Source organism: Chelmon rostratus, chromosome 7, assembly GCF_017976325.1.
Source record: "Chelmon rostratus isolate fCheRos1 chromosome 7, fCheRos1.pri, whole genome shotgun sequence".
Taxonomy (NCBI): domain Eukaryota; kingdom Metazoa; phylum Chordata; class Actinopteri; order Chaetodontiformes; family Chaetodontidae; genus Chelmon; species Chelmon rostratus.
Window position 1 is genome coordinate 26,719,624 of NC_055664.1, and position 26,078 is coordinate 26,745,701.

A 26,078-nucleotide genomic window follows, 5' to 3' on the forward strand; every position below is an offset into this window, starting at 1 on the left:
GTTCTGGCTCCACAAAAAGTCCAAGCTCCCTTTCTCTAGAAATACAGAGTTCATTTTCTGATTTGTTCTCTGTTAACATTTTCCACATGAAGCTTAACGAGAGCTATGTCTGCTGGATTTAAAGGAAGTGGGCAGTATAAAAATGTGTTTCATATCACAGCTTTGATATATTTTGATATTAATATATGGTGGATTTTCTGCTTATGGCTAACCGAGTGAATTAAATTAATCAAGCAGTGCGTCTGCAGGTCACGAAAAGTGTTGCATTAAAAGTTTGGTCTGTTGAGATGGTGGATTGTGCTGCAGGAGGCTGTTCACCATCAGACCTGCAGTAAATACTGTCACTGCTGCGAGCTGCAGTAGGAAGCTCGTCATCTGATAATGGGAAGGTGGTGATTTTAGCAAAAACTATGATTATTTTCAACCAATTAATCCATCCATCTATTTTCTACCACTTAATCCAAGTCCAGGTTGCATTCATTTAATTTGTTATATAATTAGGAATTAGTGTGATATACTGCCTTTAAAAAATGTAATATAATAATGAATAATTCTAGGCCATGAACCAGACTGATTGTGAAGTTGGTGAACCCCGCAGAAACTCAAAGTTCTTCATCACATTAATGCAATAAATTGCTTATATTGCAATATGACCATATATATGATGAAGGGATAGTCACCTCAGTATAAATAGATTATATAGGATATTGTAATACTGTTTGTTTTATCCTTTCCTGTTCAGCTTTGGTGATTCCTGCTAACTCATGCTTCCTTATGCTAAGGCTTAATTCTGACTTAAGGACACGAAGGAGTCTAAATGCTGGAGCTGAAACTTGGAAACTTAGCTCTGGTCCAGTTTAAAACCACCTTATTCTGTGTCCAAAGCTCTTGTCCAGGAAGCCTGAGTTTCTGGGAGTGTGACCATCAAAGTTTAACTCAGTTGACTGTTTCTTCCTGTAGAGCAGCTCTATCTCAAAACGGTATGTTTGGGACTAAAACTCTAATCAGCAGCTGTCTGCCTGAACGTCTGTCTGTCTGGACTGCTTGTGTCTCTGCTGGCTGGGCTTTATGCTGTGTAGCGCTCACTAGAGGCTGTGTGTGGCACTGCGCCGCTACCTGCTTCCAACAAAACAACAGCTTTGTTTTCTGGAGCGACGACAGGTGAAGTTGGCTTATTGTTAGATTTTTAGATGTGGGTGTTCAAGTCATTTTGAATGTTAGCCTTAGGTATAATGGAGTCTGTTAGCTTATGGAGGCAATCACAGTCACACACACACACACACTCAGAGTCACACAACTTGTTTTCAGAATAAACAACTCTATGAAGATGTGTGTGTGTTTGCGTCCTGTGGAGTGTGTGAGTTTGTTTCAACTCGACTGTACTCGTCTGAGTCATGTAATCAACACCATATGTTTCCCCGTGCTGTTAACAAACCAGCAGTCCTGCGGCAGGGCTGTGGGATCCAGGACACACAGGAAAGAGGGGGATGGTGCTTTATTAGTGTTTTATACAAGACAGAAGTCCAGACTAAAGAATGAGGAAGAAGAGAAGTGATGATGAGGGAGAGGTTCATTCACTGCCTTTGACTTTATCAGTACTGGTAACATAGTGTGCTCGACTGTTTTTGGGGGCAAATATCAATAATAACTGTATAAGTGGTGAAGCACAGGCATCATGGCACCACTTTTACACATATCCAGACATCAGCTTTGATTATAAGTAGTTGGAGTGTTTGTTGTCTGTCCTGCAGAATCAAAGCGGAAAGTCTTCTTCCTAGAACCAGCGTTTTACAAGAAGCAGACATATGGCCAAAGAGGCCGCCGGCCAGTGTTTTCTACCGTTATTAGGACTAGAATGCAGTGGAAGGACAAGACATTGTGTTTCAGATTAGCTTTTGAAGTCACAAATTTGAAATTTAGAAAATTGATAACTGAAGTCCACCCACATGGCCAAACCCAGACGTCACTGGACTAACACACAGTGTTTAGTGATGGGAAATAATACTAATCACACAGTCCAGAAGGGAAGAGGGTATTGGAGCTTGTGCCATCATAAGACTCTAACGTGCCACTATGATTAACCATTACGACAAGGAATGAAGCAGTTGTAACAGTAGGGTGTACTTTAGGTGTACATAGCTGTCTTACAACAACAAATAACAGATGTATAAAAGAGAAGGAGGAGTTGGCCAGTGGTTTAAAGGAAGTTGCTGGAAAGCTGCACACACCTAATCCATATTCTAATCAATAAGTCATTGATTGGTTCATTTATTGAAGTCGAAGTGTATTGAAGGAATGTGGAGACTTTAAAAAGTGTCGTCACAAAATAGTTGGTTGACAGTATTGACTAAGACTGTAAATAACAACCGTTCTGATTATCTATACATCAATTATTTTCTTAGTTAATCGATTAATCACCTGGGCTATAAAATGTCAGAAATGGGTCTTCAGATGTCTTGTTTAGTCTGACCAACAATCCAAAATCCACTGTGCAGTTTACAATTGTGGAAGATGAAGGAAACAAGCAAATGTTGAGGTTTGAGAAGCTGAAATCAGAGATTTGATTTAGATCATTTGGGCATTTTTCCCTAAAAACTGACTCAAAACATTGAATCAGTTGTAACTGATAATTTTCTGTCAGTCGACTAATTGATAATTCAGCTAATCATTGCAGCTCTAGATACATGACATGTGTCCCCTGTTGTGCTCACACAGACAGCATTCACAGTGGTAAATGTTAAGGCAGGTGGCTCAGTTTGAAAGGCAATAGCAAAGTTCAGTGTGAGTCCTCTCCAGGAGCAGATGCTTGTAAGAAGCAGCAGTCATACTGACTGACCCAGCGTCACTGCCGTTTTAAATCAGGATTAGTTATGTAACCAGGATTTATCCCTCTCTTAAACAGGGATCTTGCACAGCTCTCCCTCAAGATACAAGCAGATTGTCCTGTTACACTGCTTCTAGCTTCTCTGATTGTCTCTCACAGTTTCTGTCTGCTTCATTTCTTCTTCCTCTCTCTCTCTGTCACTCTCTGCTCTTCTTTCTCTCTTTCCCTCAGTTTCATCCCTCCCTCTCTCCCTCTCCGCTCTCAGCCTTTATACAGATTGCACAGTCTGGTACAGTTACAGTACAGTTTGTACACAGAGAGTAACAAACTCAGCGCACAAGAGTCTGTCCAGTCTGTCAATCATTACTCTTCATTCCGAAGAACAGATGGATGTTTCCCACTTTTATTCTCCAATAAGGATGTGATACCACTTGTCTTGCTCTTGGCATCAGTTTCTGAGGAAACTGAGCTCTCTAGATATTTGCTGGATAATTGTTTGGATAACATTCATTCCTAAATGCTGAGACGTGTCCCAATTATTATCTGTGCAGATTAAAAGGGATGCCTCCATGTACTTTAAGAAAGGCGGCATGTTAGACTGCTGCAGTCAGAAAGCTGAGACACACAGTCTAAAGGTGTATTTCTAAAACCCTGCAAACAGCTCCTCAGTCAGAGCCAGGCCCATACAAGAGTAGGTTTCATTTCCACTGAAAAAAATCTATCAATGAAGTCTTACTGCTCTCCTCCAGACCTCCCCCAGTTCCTGGAATAAAGATCAGGTTGCCAAAGAAGCCCTCAGTCTACGCACAGAAAATAGCAACAGTGACCCCTGGTGGCCATGAGTGGGAAGTGCAATATGCAGCCCCACAGTCAGCAGTACCCCACAGCAGCCATGAGTTACACCCTGGATGTGTGTGGCCATTTAGTGCATGTTAAATGCAATAATCTCTAGAAGCTATATGCAAATTCAGTCAAACTTGAACTGTAGTAACTGTTTGAGTGCATGAATGAATGAATGTGTGCTGCAGTTAAAGTAGACCTAGAACAAAACTAACAAACCCAAAAGACACTGGATAGCAGGAAGGTGGCAAAGAACTGACCAACAGCACTTTATAAACTGTACTGGCAGTCAAATCAGGACTAAGGAACTAGAGGAGGGAAGGAAGCCTATAGACGAGGGGGCCATCAAAGGTTTTACACTCTGTTTTATGTCAATATATATTATCAGTTTATATAATTATGGGATCTTGTGGATCTTAGGTAATTATCAGTAATTGTGTTTAGACTTGAAACCACGTTTTCTTTGTTTCACTTGAAGTTTTATTCTCATCATAGTGGAATCAGACGCTTTCCCATGTGATTACGAAGGTGTAACTTACGGTGAAGTTCCTGAGGATCGCCATTGCAAATAAAACAGTTTGACACTGAAACAGTAACAAACAAAAGTTGTGAAATGCAGACACAGACTTTATAAAAGCTTGTGAGTGGAGACAGTTGATGGGATTTCAGCTGCGATGTGATTTATTGCATATCTTGGATCAGTTTGGTTCCAAATCAGCTCTACACCTTTTTACTTTTATGTAAAAAAAAAAAAATCACATGTCAAAATGATCATATATTTAGGGGTTTTAGAAGTCTTGATTGCAAGCGGGACTGAATTATTTCAGTATATGGCCTCATGCTGTTTCAGATATGGTCAAGATGACAAACATCAGTTGGTTCCTGTTGTTCTCTGTGTGCTTCAGAGCGTCAGATTTGTATTTGTGTGAGTCAGGTCTGGTCACCGCTGCAGCAGACTCTGTATTTCCTGTGTGTTTAGACGTGGCCCTCTGCTCTGGACTCACTCCCTCTGCGTTTGTTTATCCTTCTCATTTGTTTTGTCGGTGATTTTGTCGTTTCACATCCATCCAGTGTTCCAGTGCAGTGAGTGTAGGCTGGTGATGATCCATCTGTGATTTGAAGATGAGTTGTCGTGTTCTGTGTTGTGATTGGTTGATGTGGATTCACTGTTATAGCCATGCTGCTAATTGATGCATTAAAACAGGAAGCGGGGGGGCTTGGTGTGAAAACACGATTGGCCGATTGATTCCTAACAGATACGTTTGTCTTCTTCTTGAGGGTCACAGACGAACCTGAGAGAATCAGCAGATCTCCGGTCACAAGGTGAGTGCACATCTACATTTTTCCAACCAAAGAGCAATGGTGGAATAATTTCATGTGTCAGCAGAATTACAAGCAGCCTGTTTTCCATAATTTTTAATTAGTAGTTTACTCAGTCAGAGTGCACAGTTAGATTTTTTGTGTTTTGTGAATTATGACATCGCTGCAAGATAAGTAGAAATGTGCTTATCTGTCTTGCAGAGAACGACATTTCTTGTATGACACTTAATCCGTGCAAAGACGTGCACAAGTGACAATTGCAGCAGATTGTCGTTTTGGTGCATCTGTTTATGTTTAGATTAAACAAACAAGATAAAATGTGTTAATTAGAGAGCTTTAGAGGTGCTGTTGAGCTGATTTTGTTTCCTCTGTGCAGTCCCAAATCTCCTATTTTCAGTATTTATGCTAAGCTAAGCTAACAGCTGCTGGCTCCAGCTACATATTTACAATCAGCAAGAAAGACAAATAGCATATTTTTTTAAAAATCGAACAATTTCTCTGCCTGACTGCGACTCTGAAGGTAATTCAATATTAGTTCTTAAATTCTATTCCTTAAATCAGTGTTGCATGCTGAGAACCACTGTGGTCCCACTGCAGCTGTTTTCATTCTTCATTTTTCTCTTTCATGTGGTGAGGGCTCGTGGAAATACAATAAAATTGATCTGAAAGTGCTCACACAGAGCGACCACACTGCCCGCTCAATTATCTAAATCCACTCTAATGAAATCAGGACAAATATGCACGCTTCTCTGTCCTAGAACCAACAGCTGATTAACATTAGGAACTTAGAATTGCTATAAATGCTCAAACACAAACGTCATTACCCGCCTGTCACGTATTCCTCATATACCTGTCACCCCATGGCTGCAGAACAGAAGGTATGAAAGAATAAAGAAGCAGATTATATATATTCAACTTTTGTATTCCAGTTAGAAATCAGTGTTGTTGCCATTATTTTGGCGCATAGAGAAGCTTGGCTGTTCACGATCATACACATCAATGTAAAGAAAGACGCAGCATCAGCTCTATAATTATTGCAGAGATGCTGTGATTGGATCAAAGCTAAAAGTAACAGACATTAACCAATAAAAGCACATACATATTTTTCACTCACTGTCAGTTATCATTGCTTTAATTATGGGCTGCATCCCAAAATATTTATGATTAGTCACAGCCAAAGTATTTCCAAGGCTGGACCACTGGAACCTGGATTATAGAGATCTCTCTTGTACTCTCAGTGTATTTATACTGTATTTTTCAGGATTATCAGTCTCTGATTCTCAGTATGTTACTAAAGGTCTTGTTTACTTCCTCTCCGCCTCAGCTGCTTCAGCCCAGTCTCACTCTCAGATTAAAAACAGCAGGTAAACCGGCACCACCAGGCTGTGGTGTGACTGTAGCTGCTAAGCACGACTCCTTGTGGTAGATGATGCCTGTGGGTAGAACCTTGTTCAGTCCCTGAAACTGTAAACCCTCCCACAGCAGCAGGCTGATGTTTTAAGCTCTTTGTGTGTTAGTTGGTGTTTCTAGAAAAAGGATGATCTAAGTGGAAAGAAATTCTATAACAACAACAAACTGGTATTAAAGAACAAAATAAACAAATTATTAGTTATTAGTTTGACCTGAACCCCTCACATCAGCGATTATTTGGAGCGATTGGTTTGAGTTGCATCCCCTTGGTGTTGTGCTTCAACTGTATTGTGTGAAAAAAAAAAGAAGTTGTTAGACAAGAAGGTGCACATGTTTTCTATCTGACATCGGTAGCTGTATAGAAATGTAAAAATCCAATAATGTATGACACTAATCTTTTTTTCTCTCCTCCCTGTTTCCCTAACCCCGCATACACATTCACATTCATACAACCACACATTCACTCGCCTACACATCCATCTCACTTCAACTCAAATACCCATATATTCATTCCAACGTACCCTTAAATCTGTTCATCCATGCTCCTTTTTATTTACATAACCCCCACCCCTCTCCTGTAAACATCCCATATCTAACTTTTGTTTTAAATTACCCTACATTTCCTCCTTCATCCTCTGTCCGCATCGCCCCTCCCCTCCCTCTCCTTGTAGTCGCCATCTATCTGGGCATCAGAAAGCGGCCGAGCCCCGGACCCCCCGATGCGGCTGGGATGTGAGGGTGCGGAGCCCCCGCGACCCGGCAGAGGTGGTGCTAGCGCTGCGTGAGGCGGCGCAGGGCTGCGGCTGCCAGGTCCACCTGGCCGGGCCTTTCCTCCTGTCCTGCACCCACGGAGCAGCCGGCGCCCGCGTGGCCTTCGAGGCCGAGGTCTGCCAGCTGCCCAGCGGGCTGGGCCAGAGCAGCGGCGTGAGGTTCAAGCGCCTGTGGGGGGCACCGTTAGCCTTTAGAGACATCGCCACCAAAGTGTCAAAGGAGCTGGAGCTCTGAGGGGGACAGGAGGCGGGGCAGATTGATGACGGACAGGACAAGTTGATGAATGAGGAGGGACAGTGAGGCAGAAAGTATCGCCTCCTCTTTCTCCCTGGGCTCCACCTCATGTGACGTGGCTAGCGATGCCTTGCCTCCGCTAAAGACCCTCTTCTTCTGATGCCACCAATCACAGCCAGACAAACGGATGCACAGACGCAGATAGGCCGCCATCGGCAGACTTATGATGACCCCTTGACCTTGGAGCTGTCAGAGACCTACGACCCCTGCTTAAAACATGCCACCACCTCCGTATAATGAGTCAAACAGCTGTTTTCTTTTTTTCATGATTTAATGTTTGATGATGAAAAGGACGGTGTCGCTGAGAATGGTGGAGATTGCTGATTTGTTGTTGTTGACTTTGTTATTCCTATTGTATCATATTTGTCGTCATTCCTTTTTAAAGAGCTGCTATTTAAAGAAACGTTTTAATTTTTTTGTGTATTAAGTTTATTTTCTTTCTTTAATGCTTTTAAAATGGGCAGAAGTTTGACATCTGTTGTCATTCTCAGAAGCAGACGTCACATATTGAAGAAGCGAGGGCGCAGTCTGACCTCCGGCCCCAAGAGGGAGACATGCAGAAATGCAGATACTTGTGACAGACTGAATGAAGCATCACAGCCTTTCTGCCCCATCCATTGAGAATGCCCATTTCACTACTCAGTTGGGATTTTGATGTTTGTGTCATTCCTGGTGAAATGTTCGCTCTCTGCCTGCTGTCCACACTGAATTCTCGACAGCTGGCAGGTGAGCCGCTAACAGATGAGCAAAGCTGCCTGATAATACAAAACCCAGATAACCTGATCATTTGAACTTATGCTCTGCCCCTCACAAATAATCAACTCATCCGTGTGTTTTGTTCCTTGATACCTTCGTTAACGAGCAGAAGTCCTTTAAAAAAAATTAGCAAATGAAAAACTGGATCTCCAACTGAAAGCATAATTTTATTGGGTTTTAATTGCTGTATTTACAAGAGTTTCTGATCTGGAGTTGGATGTTTGCAGGTAAAAATGCGCCGCTTCTCGTTATTTTACCTGAAATTCCTCAGCAGGTGTAGTTTGAATTAAAAAAGAAGGTTTTAGCAGCCAATCAGAATACGTTATTCTGAGTGCTAATTTAAATATTACTTCAAGTGAATAAAGTCAGTTTAACTACCTGCTTTACCCACAACAAAATTCAAATTAAGTGTTTTCAGCACATATCGTAGGCTTTTACTGAGTGCCCAGACAACTAATAAGATTAAACTGGTTTTGTTTGTTTTGGTCGGGTCCAAATTCTTATCTGATGGGATGGAAAATTTCACGTATATGATATGAAAAATCTAAATTTTTGTTCCTTTACCGATGCCACTGCAGACAGTTTCACAGCCTGATCAAACATGAAGCTAAAAAGCTTTTACATGTCGTTTTGGTTGATTGTTGAAGTCAAGCAGCCACAGATTTCGCTTCGGCATTTCATCTCAGTAAAGCCAGTTTATTTTCTCAAAAACTATCTTCAAGCTTTTTTATTATAACTATGATTTGATGTCTTCTTTCTACACCAAGTTTCCCCACACGTGAGTGCAGTAGCTCAGACTGGTTTAGAGTAAATGGAAGTTTACAGACATGAAGTAGTTATTCTGGTAACACTTTGTCTTTGTCTCTCATAATGCCATCGCCATCGCTTTCCTCAAATGTAGTGCAATACAGCCACAAAGCCAAGAATCGAGACTTGAATCCGCATTGATTAAGACTTATAGGGCTCCTTGTTCATTCATTTCTTCATGTTTGGTATTGCTGATTTGTTGTTAAAAGTCATTGAGCACTTTTTTGCTTTTTAGCCAGGATTGCATTGTACTGTACTGGCAGATATTTGAATTAATATGTATTTTTATTTTGTAATTTTTTTTAAATCACATTGTCTCACACATTTAAAGCCCACTGAAGTGAATAGTCGACATTCTGAATGTCTTTCTTTTCCTTCACTTACACTTCTTGGCATCATTTGCTTCCCAAAGGGAAACCAGCTGAAGTGATGCTTCAGGTTTCCAGGTAGAGGTGCTGTTTGCTTTCAGATTCACTCAAAATTGTGATCTTCCTCAATTTAGTTTTGTCAGATTTTACAGTTTTCTTTTGTCCAATCTTAAATTTGTTTTTCACGTTTTAACCTTTTTTGATAGATAGAAACTGTAAACTTTTCCCTCTGTCGACCAATCAGGCTGCAGCACTGCTGAGACATGTATGACTGTTGACCAAACAGACTTGATTATTACTGTAAGAGGTGTATGACTGTTAATCAGACTCCTGACTCATCAAGCCACTGTTAAAGTTCAGAGCATGCAACATGTGCCGTGATGAGCCACCGGTTGGAGATGAGAATGTGACCTTGAATGACTTTTGATTTTCTTTCATAAAAACTCAGCTCGTTGCAAAACAAAGCTACCAACAGAGTCCACCAAGTGCTACGTTGACTATATATTGACACTGACGACTCCAAAATCAAAAGGTTGTTGTACATGTAACTCTATAAAGCCAAGCAATTATAACTGTACTTCTGAAGTATGCAGCATCTAACAAAACATGTAACAGGAGAAGCTAGAGGTGTGATCTTTACGGCTGTAAGGTCTGCAGGAGTCTGTCTGTTTAATGGGAGATTTCAGTCGCAGCAGGTATCCACCACTGTCTGAAAATGTGAAGCTGTGATGTAGGGCTAGGGTGTGTGTGTGCGTGTGTGTCTGTGTAACTGGGCCTCACTCTCTGAACCTCTGTAGATACAGTTAGGACCATGCTTTAAGGCTACAGTTCTGTTGTATAGTGTGTTTGAAGCTGTTGCTGTTATCAACATAACTTAACTTATGGGCTGAAATTACAGAAATGATCGACCTGCAATCCTGCATGTCTCCTAGGAAATAATGTGTGACACAAAAATAAAGACTTTCAACCTCTTTTGTATTTTATGCTTTTGTTTTTATGTGACGTCTCACCAGTTTCTCTTTTTGTCGGATGGCTGTGTGCATGTGTGACTTGTGCACGTATTAAAATGCACTGTATCTGTTCATGTAAGTAAAGCTGCACGTGTCTGTTGGGAGTGTGTGAGCCACGTGTGTTCACATACAAAGAAACCATGAGAGAGAAGGTTTGATTGTTACATGGGGCATAATTTAATTGTCCAGTTATATTTTACAACCAAAAAAAAAAAATTCTTTTGGTGTGAATACATAGCCATGACCGGACTATGCATGGATTGATCCCAGGATGTTACAGAGAAAATGGGGAGAAAGATGATTTAAGTGATGGGAGATTAGAAAGAGGAACCAAATACAAAGCAGGAAAGGAAAAGATGAATGAGATTAGCAGAAATGAGTAAGAAAGGAAGGAGCGGAAAGGAAAGAGGAGTGTCTCCTTGACGGAAAGAAGTAAGCAGAAAGCAGCCAGTTGGCCGAAACCAGTAAAATAACTTTACAACAAGGCTACCCGTTCATTTTTTATCATATAAAAAAACAAACACAGACAGTCATTCAGTCACTGGTTGTCTGTCCACTTTACTTCTGGGCGGGGATCATGCCATCGATGGACTCTCCCTTCTCAAGCTTCTTCTCCATCTCAACCATCAGCTTGACACCGTCAACCACCAGCTGCACCTGGTACACCTCAGAGGAGCCCAGACGGTCGGCGTTGGAGATGTCGAACACACCACCCACAGAGGCTGTGTCCACACCACCTGAAGGGAAAAGAGTAAATGTGAGTAGATTTTCTAAAATGTATTTGCTACTAAACGCTAATTTTGCTCATGCACCTGTGTTAAGACTCGTCTAAATACACAAACTTGTGAAATCCATTTAACCTGTTTATTTTGTTTTGACTTCTTTTTGGTCTTTTTTAAAGTACCTGTGCCACGCTTCTGCAGACGCAGCCTGGTCAGGATCTCCTCGAACTTGGGGTGTGTGCTGAGCTTGGGCAGCTTGACGTGCACGCCACCACGCAGGCCAGTTCCCAGGTTGGAGGGGCAGGTCAGGATGTAGCCCAGATGCTCGTTCCACATGAAGCCGTGGTTGTGCTTCTTGAAGATCTCCTCAATCTGAACGATGAGGAGGAAAGTGAAATTAATCGTACATGATGGTTAAAATATAACTAGATCGATGTCACTAAATTCTAAGTGGACCTGTCGGCTAGTGTAGAAAAACTTAATATCATGCAGAATGTGCCCAGCTGAATCATATAACTTATGTGTCTGCATAACTTTTGTATGTTACCTTCTGCAGGCCAACGCAGAAGCGTCTGAAGACCTCCTTCATGTTGCCTCCCTTCTGCATGGAGATGACACGCAGGTGATCCTCCTCGTTCACCCAGACCAGGAAGGTCTTGCCCTCGTTGTGCCTGGAGAAAGAAAATCCAGCTCAGTTTTCACGTCATTTACCTACAATCAACAACCTACAACCCTGATTCCAAAAAGGTTTGGACGCTGTGTAAAACGTTGAGAAACGTTAATAAAACAGAATAACTTTCATTATTAATTGAAAACAGTACAAAGAAAAATATTTAATGTTTGAGCTCATCAGCTTCATTGATTTTTGTAAATATCTGCTTATTCTGAATCTGATGCAGCAACACGTTTCAAACAAGTTGGGACAGGAGCAACTAAAGACTGGGAAAGATGTGGAACGCTCCAAAAACACCTGTTTGGAACATTCCACAGGTAAACAGGTTGATTGGTAACAGGTGATAGTATCATGATTGGGTATGAATCATCCTGGAAAGGCAATTTGGTAGAAGTGTTTCTCACAGAAACATCAAAGTGAACCCTGATGAACACACTAACCCTGAGAATGTGAATAATCTGAGCTGTGCAGGGGGGGGTTGTACAGCATGTGAAGCCACTGTAAGGGCCAGTGTCTGCTGCAGCTGAACACACTTTATGACACACTTTGTTCCTGTTTTCAAACATCTGTCAATCAGGATTGTCATATTAGGGCTTGGGAGAAAGAGACAGATGGTGGAAGTCTTAGAGGTTGGCTTGTGGCGGGCAGATGACAGATTTTAGTTCAGAGGGAGGTCGTTTGTTTACTGACACTCACAATATCTGCTTTTACAGCTGATTATAGCGCATATCTGATCATCTTTTTGCTTCCTGAACTGGGGCAATCCAGATGAAGTCTAATTTGTACTGAAATGTGTCATTTAATTTCCATCCTGAGCGTCTGTGTGTCCCTCACCAGATGCCTCTGCCGTCGGGCCAGTCGCGGGCCATACCAGCGCAGGTCAGCAGGGGGGACACGGGCTTGTCGAACAGGAAGTGATCGGCAATCAGCTGCTCCTGCTCAGCGTCGGTCATGCCTGTCAGGGGGTAGTACTTTCCCTTGAACTCACCCTCCAGGCTGGCCAGGGCTGAGAGGAGAGGACCCGGGAAGAGGAAAGGAGTCAGATTGTCGCTCTACAAACGCTTGCGTTACAGACACAGATCGGCCTTATTGTGGTGAGTTTGATACTCACCCTCGATGGACAGCTTCTCAATGGCTCTGCGCTCTCCACGGCTGTTGTGGGGGGGCAGGGTGAATCCCTTGATGCTGCGGCCGGTACGAACGCGGCTGGACAGCACATAGTTGGGGTCCAGGTCATCACCACCCTGAGAGAGGAAGAAAAACACAACAGACACATTATTATCATTGCACTGAAGCCATTGTTTTTCATCTCTGATTTACAAAATTAATCTTATAAAAGTTAAGGAGCAGATGATTTGTTGCTTCAGAAAATGTATTAAAGAACGTGTCAATAGTTTTGAGGGGATGGCCAGCTAGTAAACTTCACTTTGAATTGATGTGGTCCTAAAAGAAACCAATCATTTATTTTTTGTGCTGATCTAAAACAACACCGTCACACATGTCCCGGCTCCTCACCTTCAGGTTCTCGAAGTTCAGGTCGGTCTTGTGCTTGTCGGTGGGCTTGTATCCGTTGTGACGGTCGGAGATGACGGGGTCCAGCAGATCCTTGAAGACCTCGTAGGACTCCTCATCACCGGCAACGCAGCCCACGGTCATGATGAAGGGGTGACCTTGGGGACAGGAGGGAGGATGAGGAGGTTGTTATGTGTGTGTGTATGTTTGTGGAGGACACTGATAGAGTGTTTTTGTGTTCCTGTTGTATTGATTGTGAGGTGCTCTTGTCCTTTAACCACTCTGTAACAAGGACTTCCTGGATGTAACTATTCACTGAGTAGAACAGAAAACTTGCCAGACATTTAGCCTTGATCCTATTAAAATGCTACGTCACCTTAAGGTACTGATAGAGGCTAGCGTTGTCGGGTTTCGACTCAATCCATAATCATAATAACACGATGGCATAATCAAAACTCGTGTTTTGCAACATATGGTGTTTGCTTCAGTTCCTTTATGTCACCTCAAACCTCTCTCTGCTGCTGTATGTTCATCTCTATGCTGATGACTTGCTCCTTCTTACCAGGGTTGTCAACACCAGTCTGGATGACGTCATCCAGGGTGAAGCCGCTGGGGGTGGATTTGCCCCTCAGCTTGCCGTAGATCTCCTTGTTCAACACCTACAGCAGATGACACCAGTGCAGGTCAGAGATTATACGGTCGTGTGATGTCCTCTGTCTTATCATTTATGCTGGATAATAGCAAAGTATTTTAGCAATCACGAGATCTGCTGCAGCCCAACAGCAGCAATGAAAATGTTGCTTGTTTTTGAGTGTTTTGTCGTGCTTCTCTAAAAGTCTGTGTCAAAGTAAGCTGAGTGGCTGAAAGTTACCACTGCCTGTTTGGGATGTGTGGTCATGGGCTGACACAGGTCAGAGCAGGATCTGTACCTTGGCCATGTGGTTGTTGTGCAGGGAGAGATCGGGGAACTCGTCGTCCAGGGAGAACTTCATCTTGTAGTCGTTGTGGCAGTTCTTTGCCATGGCTGCGGTTCTTACTCCGTCTGAGAGGAGATGAGAAAAAGGTGAGAGGAGGTGATTCGTTTGGTGAGACTGCAGTTTGCAGCGATGTAACAGAACAACCTGAGACACAACATAAAGATCTGATGAATACCGTTTCTCTTTTCTGGCATTTCTCCAAGTTTTTCAAGCGTCTTGTCTATGAGTCTTCTGGTGAAGACGAGACACCTCCTCATTCTGTCTCCCCGTCTTTTCTCTTTCTCTTTCTCTCTGCAGTCTACATGCTTTCCTGCCTGTCTGACTGTCTCACCACCTGTCTTCCCCTCACAGTGCAGATTATTAATAGCGTGGCTGTGCCCTCTGTAGTCCTCCACCTCTGTGGGGAGCTCCAGGACATTAAGATGAATGAACTCAGATTAATGCAAACCTGGTGGCTGTGCTGCGATAGGTAGGTAGCAGAGAAAGTGCTTCGATACCAGAAGCAATAAAGCTTTTTCAGATTGAAAATAGCACAAAAATGCTAATGTTTAAAACTACAAGTGATCGCTCTGCTGATATTTAACCATCTCCTTATTTGTCTTGAGGCATTATTTAGCTTCTAATGTTTTTTTGGACAATGTAATTCCTTTCCTTTAAATTTTGATCAAACTGAAAACGCTTTGTTTATTCCTCCCCCAACACTCACACATCTCAAATTCAGGATCTAATACTTCAACAGAAACACAGCTTTCTAAATGCAGAGCTGGAATCCACAGAGCTGCAGCTGCAGAATCAGTCAGAATAGACACGTGGGCTCAAGAATAGATTTACAGCCGCCTTCATAGCCATCATTCTGTAACTATTTACAGGCAGATCTCTCTCTGTCAGAGGTCAGAACTCCTTCAGTTGCTTGAGGTGCTTGATTAATGACACCTGAAAGGTCAAAGCTTTGCATGCCTCTTCGAGAGCTCCAGAAGTTCCATGACTAAATCAGGCGCTCCTGAACTATTCAGGCACATTTGAAGTCTGCCCTGGAAGCGTCAGCAACAGCTGACAGAGAGTCACAAGTGTTTCGGTGCCACTACACTGCCGTATGCTTAACTATCCCTGTATCAGCAGACCAGTGCTGCCCATAGCCAAGAAAGCAAGAGCAAAGAAAAGTCTCACTACAGTGTGCACTGATCGTTTCCATATCCAAAAAATCTGCACAAAGCTTTGGAGGAATCCAAGACAAAAATGAGAAAAGAGAAAGAGGTTTCATGGCCCCAGAGTTCACCAATGGAGGAGTCAGTCTGACAGAGATTTGTTTAAAAATGATTTGGTCAGGGAGAGGTTTCTGTCCATACTTATTTGGAAACATCACCACAGTCATTCCCATGGATTTCTAAAAAGGCTGACTAAAGTGTTGTTTTGCTTTTTTACCTGCTTAGGAGAAAAGAAAGGTAAAAGATCCCGGGATCAGGTCCTCTCCACCAAATGTAGGGGTTGCCCAACTTTGCCAGGGGATGGACTTAAGCATTTATACCCAGACCTCTGTCCCGATTGGCTGACTACACTTGGGGTCTCCTCATTCGATTGGTCGCAGGGGGTCTTCTGTGCCCGGGTCAGTTTCTAAAAGGCAAAAATGAACATCACACAACACTCGAGACGAGAGGCGAGGCAACAGCTGCAGCTGCTCCCTCCAACCTTTCATCTTGGTAGGAGCCGCAGGACAGAACAGGGTGGACAGGAGGGCACAAAAGCACACGCATCCTCCAACTTTTATATATGAGATGCATGCATGTCGTAACTGGACTGTGGTGAAACTAGATTCACGTAGTCTTTGCAGCCTCGCTGTGGTCAGTGTTTGCCCAGAGTGAGTTACAGTGAGACAAACTTTATTTATTTTTCAGAAAGAGAAACGTGTCCAGTCTGCACTGCAGAGTAAAATGAGATTGAATGCAAACTTTAAAGAACGTGAAAGTTTTCTCCTTCTTGTCATTTGCATTGTGATTATATAAGCACCACCTCACAAGCTTTCTAAGATTTAAAAGACATTAACTCAATCTGTTATTATTTGTGTGTAAACAGCCACAAAAAAAGAGTATGAAGAGTTCCCCACCCTCGTCCCTCCATAAAGGCAAACACCCAACCAAATTAACAGTTTTTAACAAAAGATAAATCAAACATGGCTTTAAAAATGTTAATGATGCTTAACATTCATGTATCGTCTTTGCTGTGATTTAAATAGGATTGCTTTCAGGGGAGAGGGTGACCGCGTGCAGCTTTATTTTGATGAGGGACCGAGAGTTTCACCTGCTTTCACCTGGTCAGGTGCTCTGATGGTTTAGACACGTCAGTGCAGGCACGTCCATGTTTCCCCGCTGAGTCGCTGAAGCAGAGTAGCTGCACTTCTGTCTGCCATCATATCGAGCAGTCAAAATAACCACTTTGTCTTAGATTACATCACGGTAATATTGAAGATTACAGATTGGATTACACTGAGCTGTGGCCCTCACACCTACCAATTTGCTAAGTGGAGATGTCTGCATGTGTGAGTTTAAGATATGTGTTACTGCTGCCTGTGTTAAATGTCATGCAGTGATGCATAGTGACAGGCTGTCTAAACTTCAGATATTTGGCATGTTGGATGTGGATCTTGCCTTCTTGCGTACAAATCATCTTTGTATCTTTTTTCAAAACATGTGAGGATGTGTGAGCTTTCCCAGCTGGTCTTCTTCTTAGAATCGCTTTGTATCTGGCGCAAAAGGCCGTTAGTCAAGTCTGGCCTCGCAGAGGTTTGTACTCAGAGTCAGGTCTGACTGTAAAACCTCGAGTCCAGCTCTGTACTGTATGAGTGCCAGCACCATTACCCCCCTCTGGTAGTGTGATAGGCCTCAGTAATCTACCCGCCGACAGATATTAAATCACACACACATCATGTGACAAAGTAGAAATTGCAGGAGGTGCACTGTGACGCAGACAGCAGTCTCACATATGATTCAGGTTTCCCTAAAACACAACAGAAACTAGAGGTCAGATATTTCTGCAGGTTTCATTATAGTGTTTCAAAACAATTCATTCAGTTTTCATTTTTCACACAAGACATCAAATACAAGAGATGAAAAACATTAAAAAACAACAACATTAAAAACTAAATTATAACTTTTAAACATACATTAACCCCTCAACCCACCCCACAAACCCCTATATCCCCAAAACTAAGCAACAATATAAATAACAATAATGAACAGTGGTAAAATACAGGTATGCATAGTTCACTGGCAACACACAAAAGTAAATAGATGAATTCTTTTTTACCGTCTGGTATCTGGTCAATACCTGCAGCAGGCTTCACTGTAAAAGATAAAAATCTGCATCCTGTATCCCGATGTTTTATTTGTCCTTGTTCGCAAAGCACTTCTTTCCTTTTCCTCAGGAAAATGCTGGTGTTTAACCTTAAATCTGCTGGGAAATTTGGGTGGAGAAAGCAACTACAAGACAGACCTTGTATTTCTGTGTGTGTGTGCAGATAAAGGAGGAGGTGGTTTGACTGGAAAACAGAGGAACCAAAACATCAAGAATTCCCAAAACATACAAGATTAGAAAGGCCACTGGAATTACTGCACCACCTGTTTCATGAGCCACAGGTGTCATTTCATATCTCAGCTCTCTGCTCTGCTCTGCTCTACACCTGTTGGATTTTTCTCAGCTTTAATTAAGATATGTGATAAACGTAATATGTGCTCTCATGCACCCAGCACATACTGACACACAGCACACACACTGCAGGTGTGTGTGTGCGTGTTTATGGCTGTATCCATCCTCTCAGCTGCCAGATGACTGTTGTGTTCATGAGTGTGGGGATTCAGAGTCTCTGCTCCTTTGCTCAAATTCAACACTCAGGCTCCAGTTTCACAGCTGTGGCCTCACCGTCCACTCACACGAAATCCAAATTAGTCTCCCTGTGTTGCTGCAGCCACAGTGAACATATGCATGAACACACAAACACACACACCTTCTCTTTACCAGAACAGCGAGTGTGCACGAAATGACAGAAGCAGCCACATTAACAGAACCTTGTAATTAGGGACAAACGATAAAATCTAGTTAATGATCTCTAGAAAGTAGAAACCATGCAGGATGGAGACAGATTTAAGATTTATCTTGAAAATATCATTTCACTTATGCCATCAAGGACTTAAAAAGTCTGTATAAACTCTATTTTACCTGTGAAAGTATAGTCTAACCCTCCACTGCATCCTTTACCCACACACCCCCATCGGTGGAACTCAAAGGTCATGCTGACTGACGTGTGATATGTGCTGTGTGTGTCTTCTGTCCATTCAGACCAGTTAGTTCTGTTGCTTGTATGCCACTGTGGCGCAGATCCAGTATCCCAGTTTAGACTGTCATTCAATCTCCCAGCACTCCCCACACACACACACAAACACACACACACATACCACCCCCCACCAGCCTCAGAACCCTGCAGCTGCCCCAGGGAAACAGGCACCAAGGACAGTTATGTAACCAGGAACACTGTGTGAATCATTTCTAATGATTCTCAATCGCATGAGCAGAGTGTGCAAAAAAAAAATCACCTGCTTGAATCCTTGTTTGTTACTAAAGAACATAAAATTAACTTTAATAATCGGTTTTGTTTTCTGTTGTCTGTGTGTTGTTAGAAGAGGTGTAAAGTTGTTCTGATTCGTATGTGGCAGCAGGACGAGGGAGGAACTGGTTTACACAGTCTGATCTGTGAGTTTGTTTGTGTGCATTTGCACACGTGTGCATGCATACGTGCACGCAGGTGGTGGAAACTTTCCAAAAGTTATTTACAACAGTCTTGCATTGGACACAACCTCTGAAGCTGAAATCGTTAGACTGTAGTTTGAACCTGTTGAAATTGTTCCCTTGATGTTGATCACTGTCGAGCATGTCGAATCATTGTGTGTAAGGAAGCACACACACACATGCAGGATCTTGTTATATTCAAGCAGTTAATGTTGTTTTGCAGAATTCAAGAAGACATTGATCTTGAATTCTGCTGAAATCACAAACTGCTGTTGTCCAAGTTTTTTGGTTTTTGTCAGTTATGCATCCTGATTCATAGATGACCGCACTCATTGAGGCACATATGCAGTAACTTACAAACCTTGCATGCAGTCTGTATGCAGATTCTTATTCACGGCGAAGGCCTGAGGGAGCAGTTGAGGGTTACATGCATTCACACGTTCACACATGGGTGTTGCCAGGAACAACTGGCAGTCTCGCCCACTGACGGCTCCCACTGATGCACATTTGTGATGTTTTTATCTACATCATCCAGCATCTTATTGCTCTGGAATTTGTCCTTGTGCTTCCTGAGAGAGAAGAGAGTGAAATGAAACAGATGAAATTCAACGTGTGGTCTTTTTCCTGAATTTTAATTGTTGTTTGATTTCATCATGACACTGTCTATCAAAGACTGAACTCATGTTGATATAAACTCATCTCTTAACCCCACATGTGAAGACATGACTTCCTAAACTCAGGGGGAGGTGTTTCTCTTATGAAAGCGCTCAGGAAACAGCCACAGCCCTCACGCCTTCTTTGGATTCCTCAAGTTTGACCTGGACTGAGGTCAGAATTTATTTCAGACTCGAGTCCTGAACCAAAGCTGGTAAAAATCATGTTAACAGTTAAGGAGCCCACAAATAGAGCCGGGCATTTGTAAGATGACTCTGCCGATGTGTGCATGTTCAGTCTGTCCCTCTGTGAATGAGCAGGGTTGAATGACCCGGAGTGATGATGAGATGTGGGGCACAACACTGAATAAATGAAAGCTGAAGAAAATATTTCAGGTTTTGTGACGACTATTTCTTTGTTTGATTGCAACTTTATCTGCTAATTATATTTATACTGTTTATACAAATCTGTTGTGGATGGGGAGGATAGTTGGACCTACCTGTGCTAACTCACCTGTAGACGGCTGGTCACAGCCTGTGTACTACATGTAATCAGGTTTACGTTACGAAAAGGCTTGATTTTACACCTCAAAGTCTGTTCATAGACGTTGGGAAGAACGACTGTGTCTGTTTGGAGCCTTTTGTGGCTCCAAATGGGGCCACGTGAAATCTGAAAAATTGAGTTTAAAAATGAAAAAAAAAATCTGTTGTCTCTAGTGTGGATTTAGAAAGACAAGAGCTCACCAGACCTCTGCAGCCTGCTCCTAATCTCTGAGTTGCATTGTGGGTAATGTAGGCACCAGGTTTTGACAGAGGAATGTGTGGAAGGAAAAGATATCTCTGGTTCTGTTGCTTCAGTTTTCTGCTTCTGTGATTCTGTGTCGCTGAATTTGACACCATTTAACAAAAGAACTGAAAATAGCAGAGTTCATTCATCAAAACATGATGAAAAGTCACCACCAGCAGGACGTGTGATGATGCTCTGGTCCAGTTCACAGCACATTTATCACTTTTCATGTTCATAGTGATTAATAAGACAATACTTTATTAATCGAACCAGTAACATTAGAAAGATGACAGCTGTAAAAATCTGATTTTTGGATAATTGTTCTGAGGTTTTGTGTGTGTTTTGTGAAGGTGATGGTGGCGATTTTACAATGAAACATGATCTACCTGGGTAACTCGTGAGGGGGAGGTGGACATGCGGTCGGGGGTGAACTGTGGATTTCTATCTTTAGTGCCGCCTCACCAGGTCCTCCAATCTCCAATACCAGTTCTCCTGATTGAATTGCATCGACTCAGCTATCAGTCTGTCTGTCTCTCCGTCCATCCCTTCGTCCATTCATCTGTTCCTCCACCTTCACTTGACCACATTCATGAAATTTATATTGAGAAGGAGTTGGGATCTAATCCACGACTAGCAGAACAGAGCATACACATTATGCCAGGGAATAACTCACATTGTTTGTGATGTTTATCTTCTCACATGTGCACAACTTCGTGTGTCATGCCGTCACTACTGTCACGAGTGAAAGAGCCCAAAAAATGGCAGCAAGAAAATAAAATCATCTGCAACATGAAGCTCCTCAGAAACGCTGCACAGGTTACTGAAGTTACATAAACCAGGTGTGTGTGTGTGTGTGTGTGTGTGTGTGTGTGTGTGTGTGTGTGTGTGTGTTGCATGTTTTGATCATGTGAGTCCACATGCATATGTCAGTGCAATTATGTCCACCATGCATACGTCTGACTGCAGAGTGAACCGTCACTCCTTCCGTCTGTCGGCTGTTGTTGGGCGTCAGCAGCAGTGTTGTATCGCACCACCTGTCCCGTCTCAGCATTGATCTCATTTTGTGTGCTTAGCAGCCAACCCAACACACACACAAACGCACACACACACACACTATCAAATACATCACATGTGAAACACAAGCAAAGTGCTTATTTTATGTGAAGTTATGACTTGTTGAAATGCTGTTTTACTTTTCATAAATCACATGTGCTTTTTTCATAAGAGTGGAGACTCACCATAACCACCACTCTCCTAACCCTAACCTGTTACCCCAACCTTAACCCCCGCCTCACCCTAAAATTCAATGATGTACATTATGGTGACTTGCATTTTGTCCCCATAAGGAAAGTGAGACCCCACATTCTGACTATAAAAACAGATTTATGTGTCCACAACATGACACATCCACAGACACACACATACAGATAAAACATCAGACTTGAATAGAAAATATAAATATTTTCCATCATTCGTTCTTGGCGGCTGCATGTGGACGCCTTTCTGTCGAGGATCCGATCTTCAGTGTATTATCTGTGAATTAAAAATGGAGGAGGCAGCAGCAGATAAATGATTAAGGATGCAGTCATGATGGTGTTATTTTTAGTGCTGACATTGTAATGATAGACAGTGCTGCTAATGTGTCCTCAGATTGGGACGCAGCAGCTCTGCAACTGCAAGGTGCTGTCTCATTAGTCTGGTGTGTGTGTGTGTGTGTGTGAAGACAAACTCCATTGGAAAAAGATAACCTTTATCTGACACAGCTAGGTTTCATTTATAATAAATCAGTAAGTGATTAGAAATAAGACATCAAACATCCCAGGGGATAAAGTGTTGTGATACATTTTACATTTTAAAATAAATAAGAAAAAGAGTTTTGCAGAAATAAAAAGAAGAACAGGAAACGAAAAATCAGTTAAACTGAGCCAAAAGTTAACAAGTCAATAATACCGTACTTAAGAACAGAGACTTAACGGTCATTATGAAGGTCAGGGGGGTTTATCAGAGGGCTGAACTGATTTAATGAGGCTCAGCTCACTCAGTTTGTGTCCCCTCTGTTCTTCAGTCTGGACAAACTTATTGCAAACATTAGAGAACAGTCAGTGTTTAAGAAAATGCACAGCGTGACTTAATGGAACAAGAAAAATAAAATCTCTAACTGAGAAAAGAAATCATTGAGATAAGTGGTTCAGCTCTGCTTAATTCACAGAAACGCAGCAGTTGTGTTCTCAGGGTCAGTAGTCAATAAAGCGATGATAAATATTTTCACTACGACAGATGAAGAAATAAAGCGGTTTCTATTTTCTGCAGCTGGGTCAGAGGTTGAGGAGAGAATGAGCTCTGACCTGCAGAGCTTTCTGGGTAATATGTGATGTCGCTGCAAGGTTCAGTGACACCAAGTCACAAGTCCAATTCCCAGAGAGAAGCATTCACACTAATACTGTCAAATGGCAAATGGCTCACAGAGTCACTCTATAGATCCCACAAGCTAAAACCAAGTCACTTTGGATGCTCTTTTAAAGAGGCTCATATCACTGTGTTTGTCTGTACTGGAATCATTGAATCTTAAATCCTGAGCCATGAAAATTTAGCTTTTCTTGCACAATCCTCCACTACAGCTTTAAATCATTAAACTTACACTTACTGCAGACTCATATTGAACCTTCATGTTTTTTTCTTATTGACCGTAATGTGTCCTTTGCATCAAATACTGAAATGTGAAAACTGTCAAATTCGCCATCTTTTTGTCAGATAGTTCCTGATTTCAATCGGGATTTTACCAATTTTAGACTGAATGTTGGTTTTAAGCAGGAGGCTGTTATAAAATGTTTTCTGTTAAATGTAAAAAGTCTGTAGAAGAACACGTTTATATTTGTCAAAGCACAGAATCTTTAAAGTATTGTTCTAGTATTGTGGCAGCCGTATATTGAGCTACTTCTAATGATATCTAGCTCTAACATACTGATGTCTTTGAGGATCAGCTAAGACCTCAGGTGGGTTCCTGACTTTTATTTAGGAGGTGACTGAGGAAGTGTTCCTGGTTTTGAAATGTAAAAAAACCCCCATCATTTTCCCATAATCCTCTTCTCCCGTCCCTTGCTGCTGCTCTGCCTCAGCTCAGGATCAGGACTTATTGACTCAGTTTGTCTAAAGTGCTGAAGTCCTCCAGGGGGTTATGACAAATGTAAGAGACTGTTCACACTTTGAATTATGTCCATCATTAATGATAATAAGCGTTTTAATATCAGGGAGTCTGCAGACTTATTGCTGCTGTCAGCTGATGGTCTGCATATTTCCCTGGCAACACTTGTCTCCTGTGGGTGTGGACGGGACTGGCAGCCTGTTGTCCATTTGATCAGCTGTGAAACAAACCTCTATGTATGACTTGCAGTTAAGACTCAAAAGACTAAAATAATTTTGTTGTATTATCAAGCGAACGCCAGCTGGAACCCAATGATCTGATTTATCAGGTTCCTTATGTTTTCTGCTTTTTATCAGATAATTTCTGATTTAAATCCTATTTTTGTTACAACATTGAACACTGCATAGAGCCCAGGCTTGTTTTATTATATACAAGACATTGTATTTATCTGTATCAGCTGATCTATAATATGTTTAGGAGCTGAAACTAAAACTCTCTCCTCAGTTTGAAGTTGCAGAGAGAAGAAGCTTCAAAGTGCTCTCTTCTTATTTCATCTGCGAGCCGCCGTCTCGTGCAGCCTGCTCTGAATTGGTGTGACTTTTTCAAACTTAGGAAGAACCTGATCATCAGACCCCGACCCCAGGCCCTGACCCTTATAGGTGAATATGTGGCCAGCAGCAGGTATTGGAGGGTTGTTAGCAGGAAGCACAGAGGCCTGGAGGAGTTTCCCCAGGGGCCGGTGGCCTTATATGGCTGGGCCCTGCCGGCATGCCCACCACAGTCAGTTGTTGGTGCTTCTCTGCTACCTGACAGCTGAGCCGTCCATCAACCTGCTCATATAACTGTCACACACACACACACACACACACACACACACACACACACACACACACACACACACACTCTCTCTCTCTCTCACTCTCTCTCTGCTCTGCTCACTGTCTCCCTCTGTGATTTTATTTCATTAGTTTTTAAAATGGGGCGTTTGTGACACCTCCATCCTGGGGTCATGCCTGAATATGTGAAGTATGTGCAAAGTAGAGGAGATAACAGTAGCTCCCTCTAGTTTTAGCTCTCTGCGTGCTCTGTGACTCAATGGATAAAATGGGAGAAAGCGCCACCTATAGAAACTCAGACTCCACCAACAGCAGTCACAGCATGGATGGATGACTGAACCGGCCTGCCGGGCTCAGGCCTGACCTGATCACAGTCTTTTAATATTGATTATTTGCCAACCAAATCCAGTTGTTGAAACATTCAGATCATGTACTTGGGTACAAAGAGTACCACAATGAAAATGACAGCAGCCACTGTCACAATTTTATCATTTTCATATTATTGATAATTAATATTGATGCATTAACATGTAAACAGCTCTTTAATATTGTACCAAGTGGTGGAGGTAATTACAACTACTTTATGTGTTGTTGGGTAGTTAAATCTGGAACATTGCATGTTTTTATAGACTCATCATGTATTTTATTGTAATCTTAAGAATAACTCCAGCTCCCAGATAAAAGTAGATTTCCCTCTGAAAATGTAGTGAAGTAGAAATATGGAGTAACATAAAATGAAAATACTCAAGCATAAAACCTAGTACCTCAAAGTTGTACATAAATACAAGAACTTATTACTGAGCTGCATTTCACCACCGACCAAATCTAGTTTATCTTTTCTTCCTAATTCAGCTGCACATCATACTGAGTAATCGATAAAGCAGTTTAAATCTGTGTAGCTGTACTTTGAGATAGTGGAACCTGCATCTGAAGCTGCATTTGATGGTTTCCTGTAATATTTTGGATCGTTTTCTGGAGTATTCAGTAATGACTGTGCAGAGGAGTGTCAGTGTGGATCCGTTGTGGTAGGTGGCCTCTCTTCATCTCCAGTGTGAACTAAATGCGAAATGACTACAAATGAAGGGCGCCTTTCTTCTACTGTATGTAGTAAAGGTGGAATTAATTATTAATGTAAATTAAAAAAAAGAATGCAATGACTTGGAAATCTTTTTCCATCTATATGCAGTTGAAGACAGTACAAAGAAGAGACTGAAAACTGATCGCTCACTTAGATATTTAACCACAGGGACAGAATTGTTAAAAATAATAAATATATATCTAATATCTATTAGTATCTGTTATTTATTGAGATATCCATTAAATGGAGGTCCTCTTTACAGAAAGGCAGGGATATTTGCATAGTATATATAATTACATTTGAACATAGAAAATAGTTAGTATTGGGTAAAAAACTATATAGATATATCTCCACCAACCATTCACAATCTGTCATTAAATTGTCATTAATAATCTGTCATCAATTATTTGTCATTGATAATCTGTCATTGATGATCCGTCTCCTCCTGCAGGCAGTTCATCTCCCCGACAGATAGGTGGCCTTGTGCCGGGCAGGACATCACGGCCAGCCCGGGTGTCGCAG

General features: G+C 42.0%; 2 protein-coding genes across 4 annotated transcripts in view; one reads left to right on the plus strand and one right to left on the minus strand.

Annotated features, from left to right (window-relative positions):
- mark4b (MAP/microtubule affinity-regulating kinase 4b) overlaps positions 1-10,352 on the plus strand; it is a 48,430-nt gene extending 38,078 nt beyond the window's left edge. Inside the window, exons 17-18 of one of the 3 annotated variants that reach the window (XM_041940088.1) lie at positions 4,951-4,987; positions 7,066-10,352. In XM_041940088.1, coding sequence (XP_041796022.1) covers positions 4,951-4,987; positions 7,066-7,399 — 371 coding nt within the window. In that variant the 3' untranslated portion in view covers positions 7,400-10,352. Of the gene's footprint in view, positions 1-4,942; positions 4,988-7,065 lie in introns of all 3 variants that reach the window. The other 2 variants (XM_041940085.1, XM_041940087.1) reach the window with 2 other exon arrangements.
- Positions 10,353-10,557: 205 nt separating this feature from the next.
- On the minus strand, positions 10,558-15,769 carry ckmb (creatine kinase, muscle b). Its single transcript, XM_041941520.1, has 9 exons — positions 15,707-15,769; positions 14,237-14,349; positions 13,870-13,966; positions 13,311-13,465; positions 12,907-13,039; positions 12,630-12,801; positions 11,670-11,793; positions 11,305-11,494; positions 10,558-11,137 (listed from the first exon to the last, which is right to left on the minus strand). Exons 2-9 carry the CDS (start codon positions 14,327-14,329, stop codon positions 10,959-10,961), a joined length of 1,143 nt encoding a protein of 380 aa, XP_041797454.1. The 5' UTR covers positions 14,330-14,349; positions 15,707-15,769; the 3' UTR covers positions 10,558-10,958.
- Positions 15,770-26,078: the final 10,309 nt, after the last annotated feature.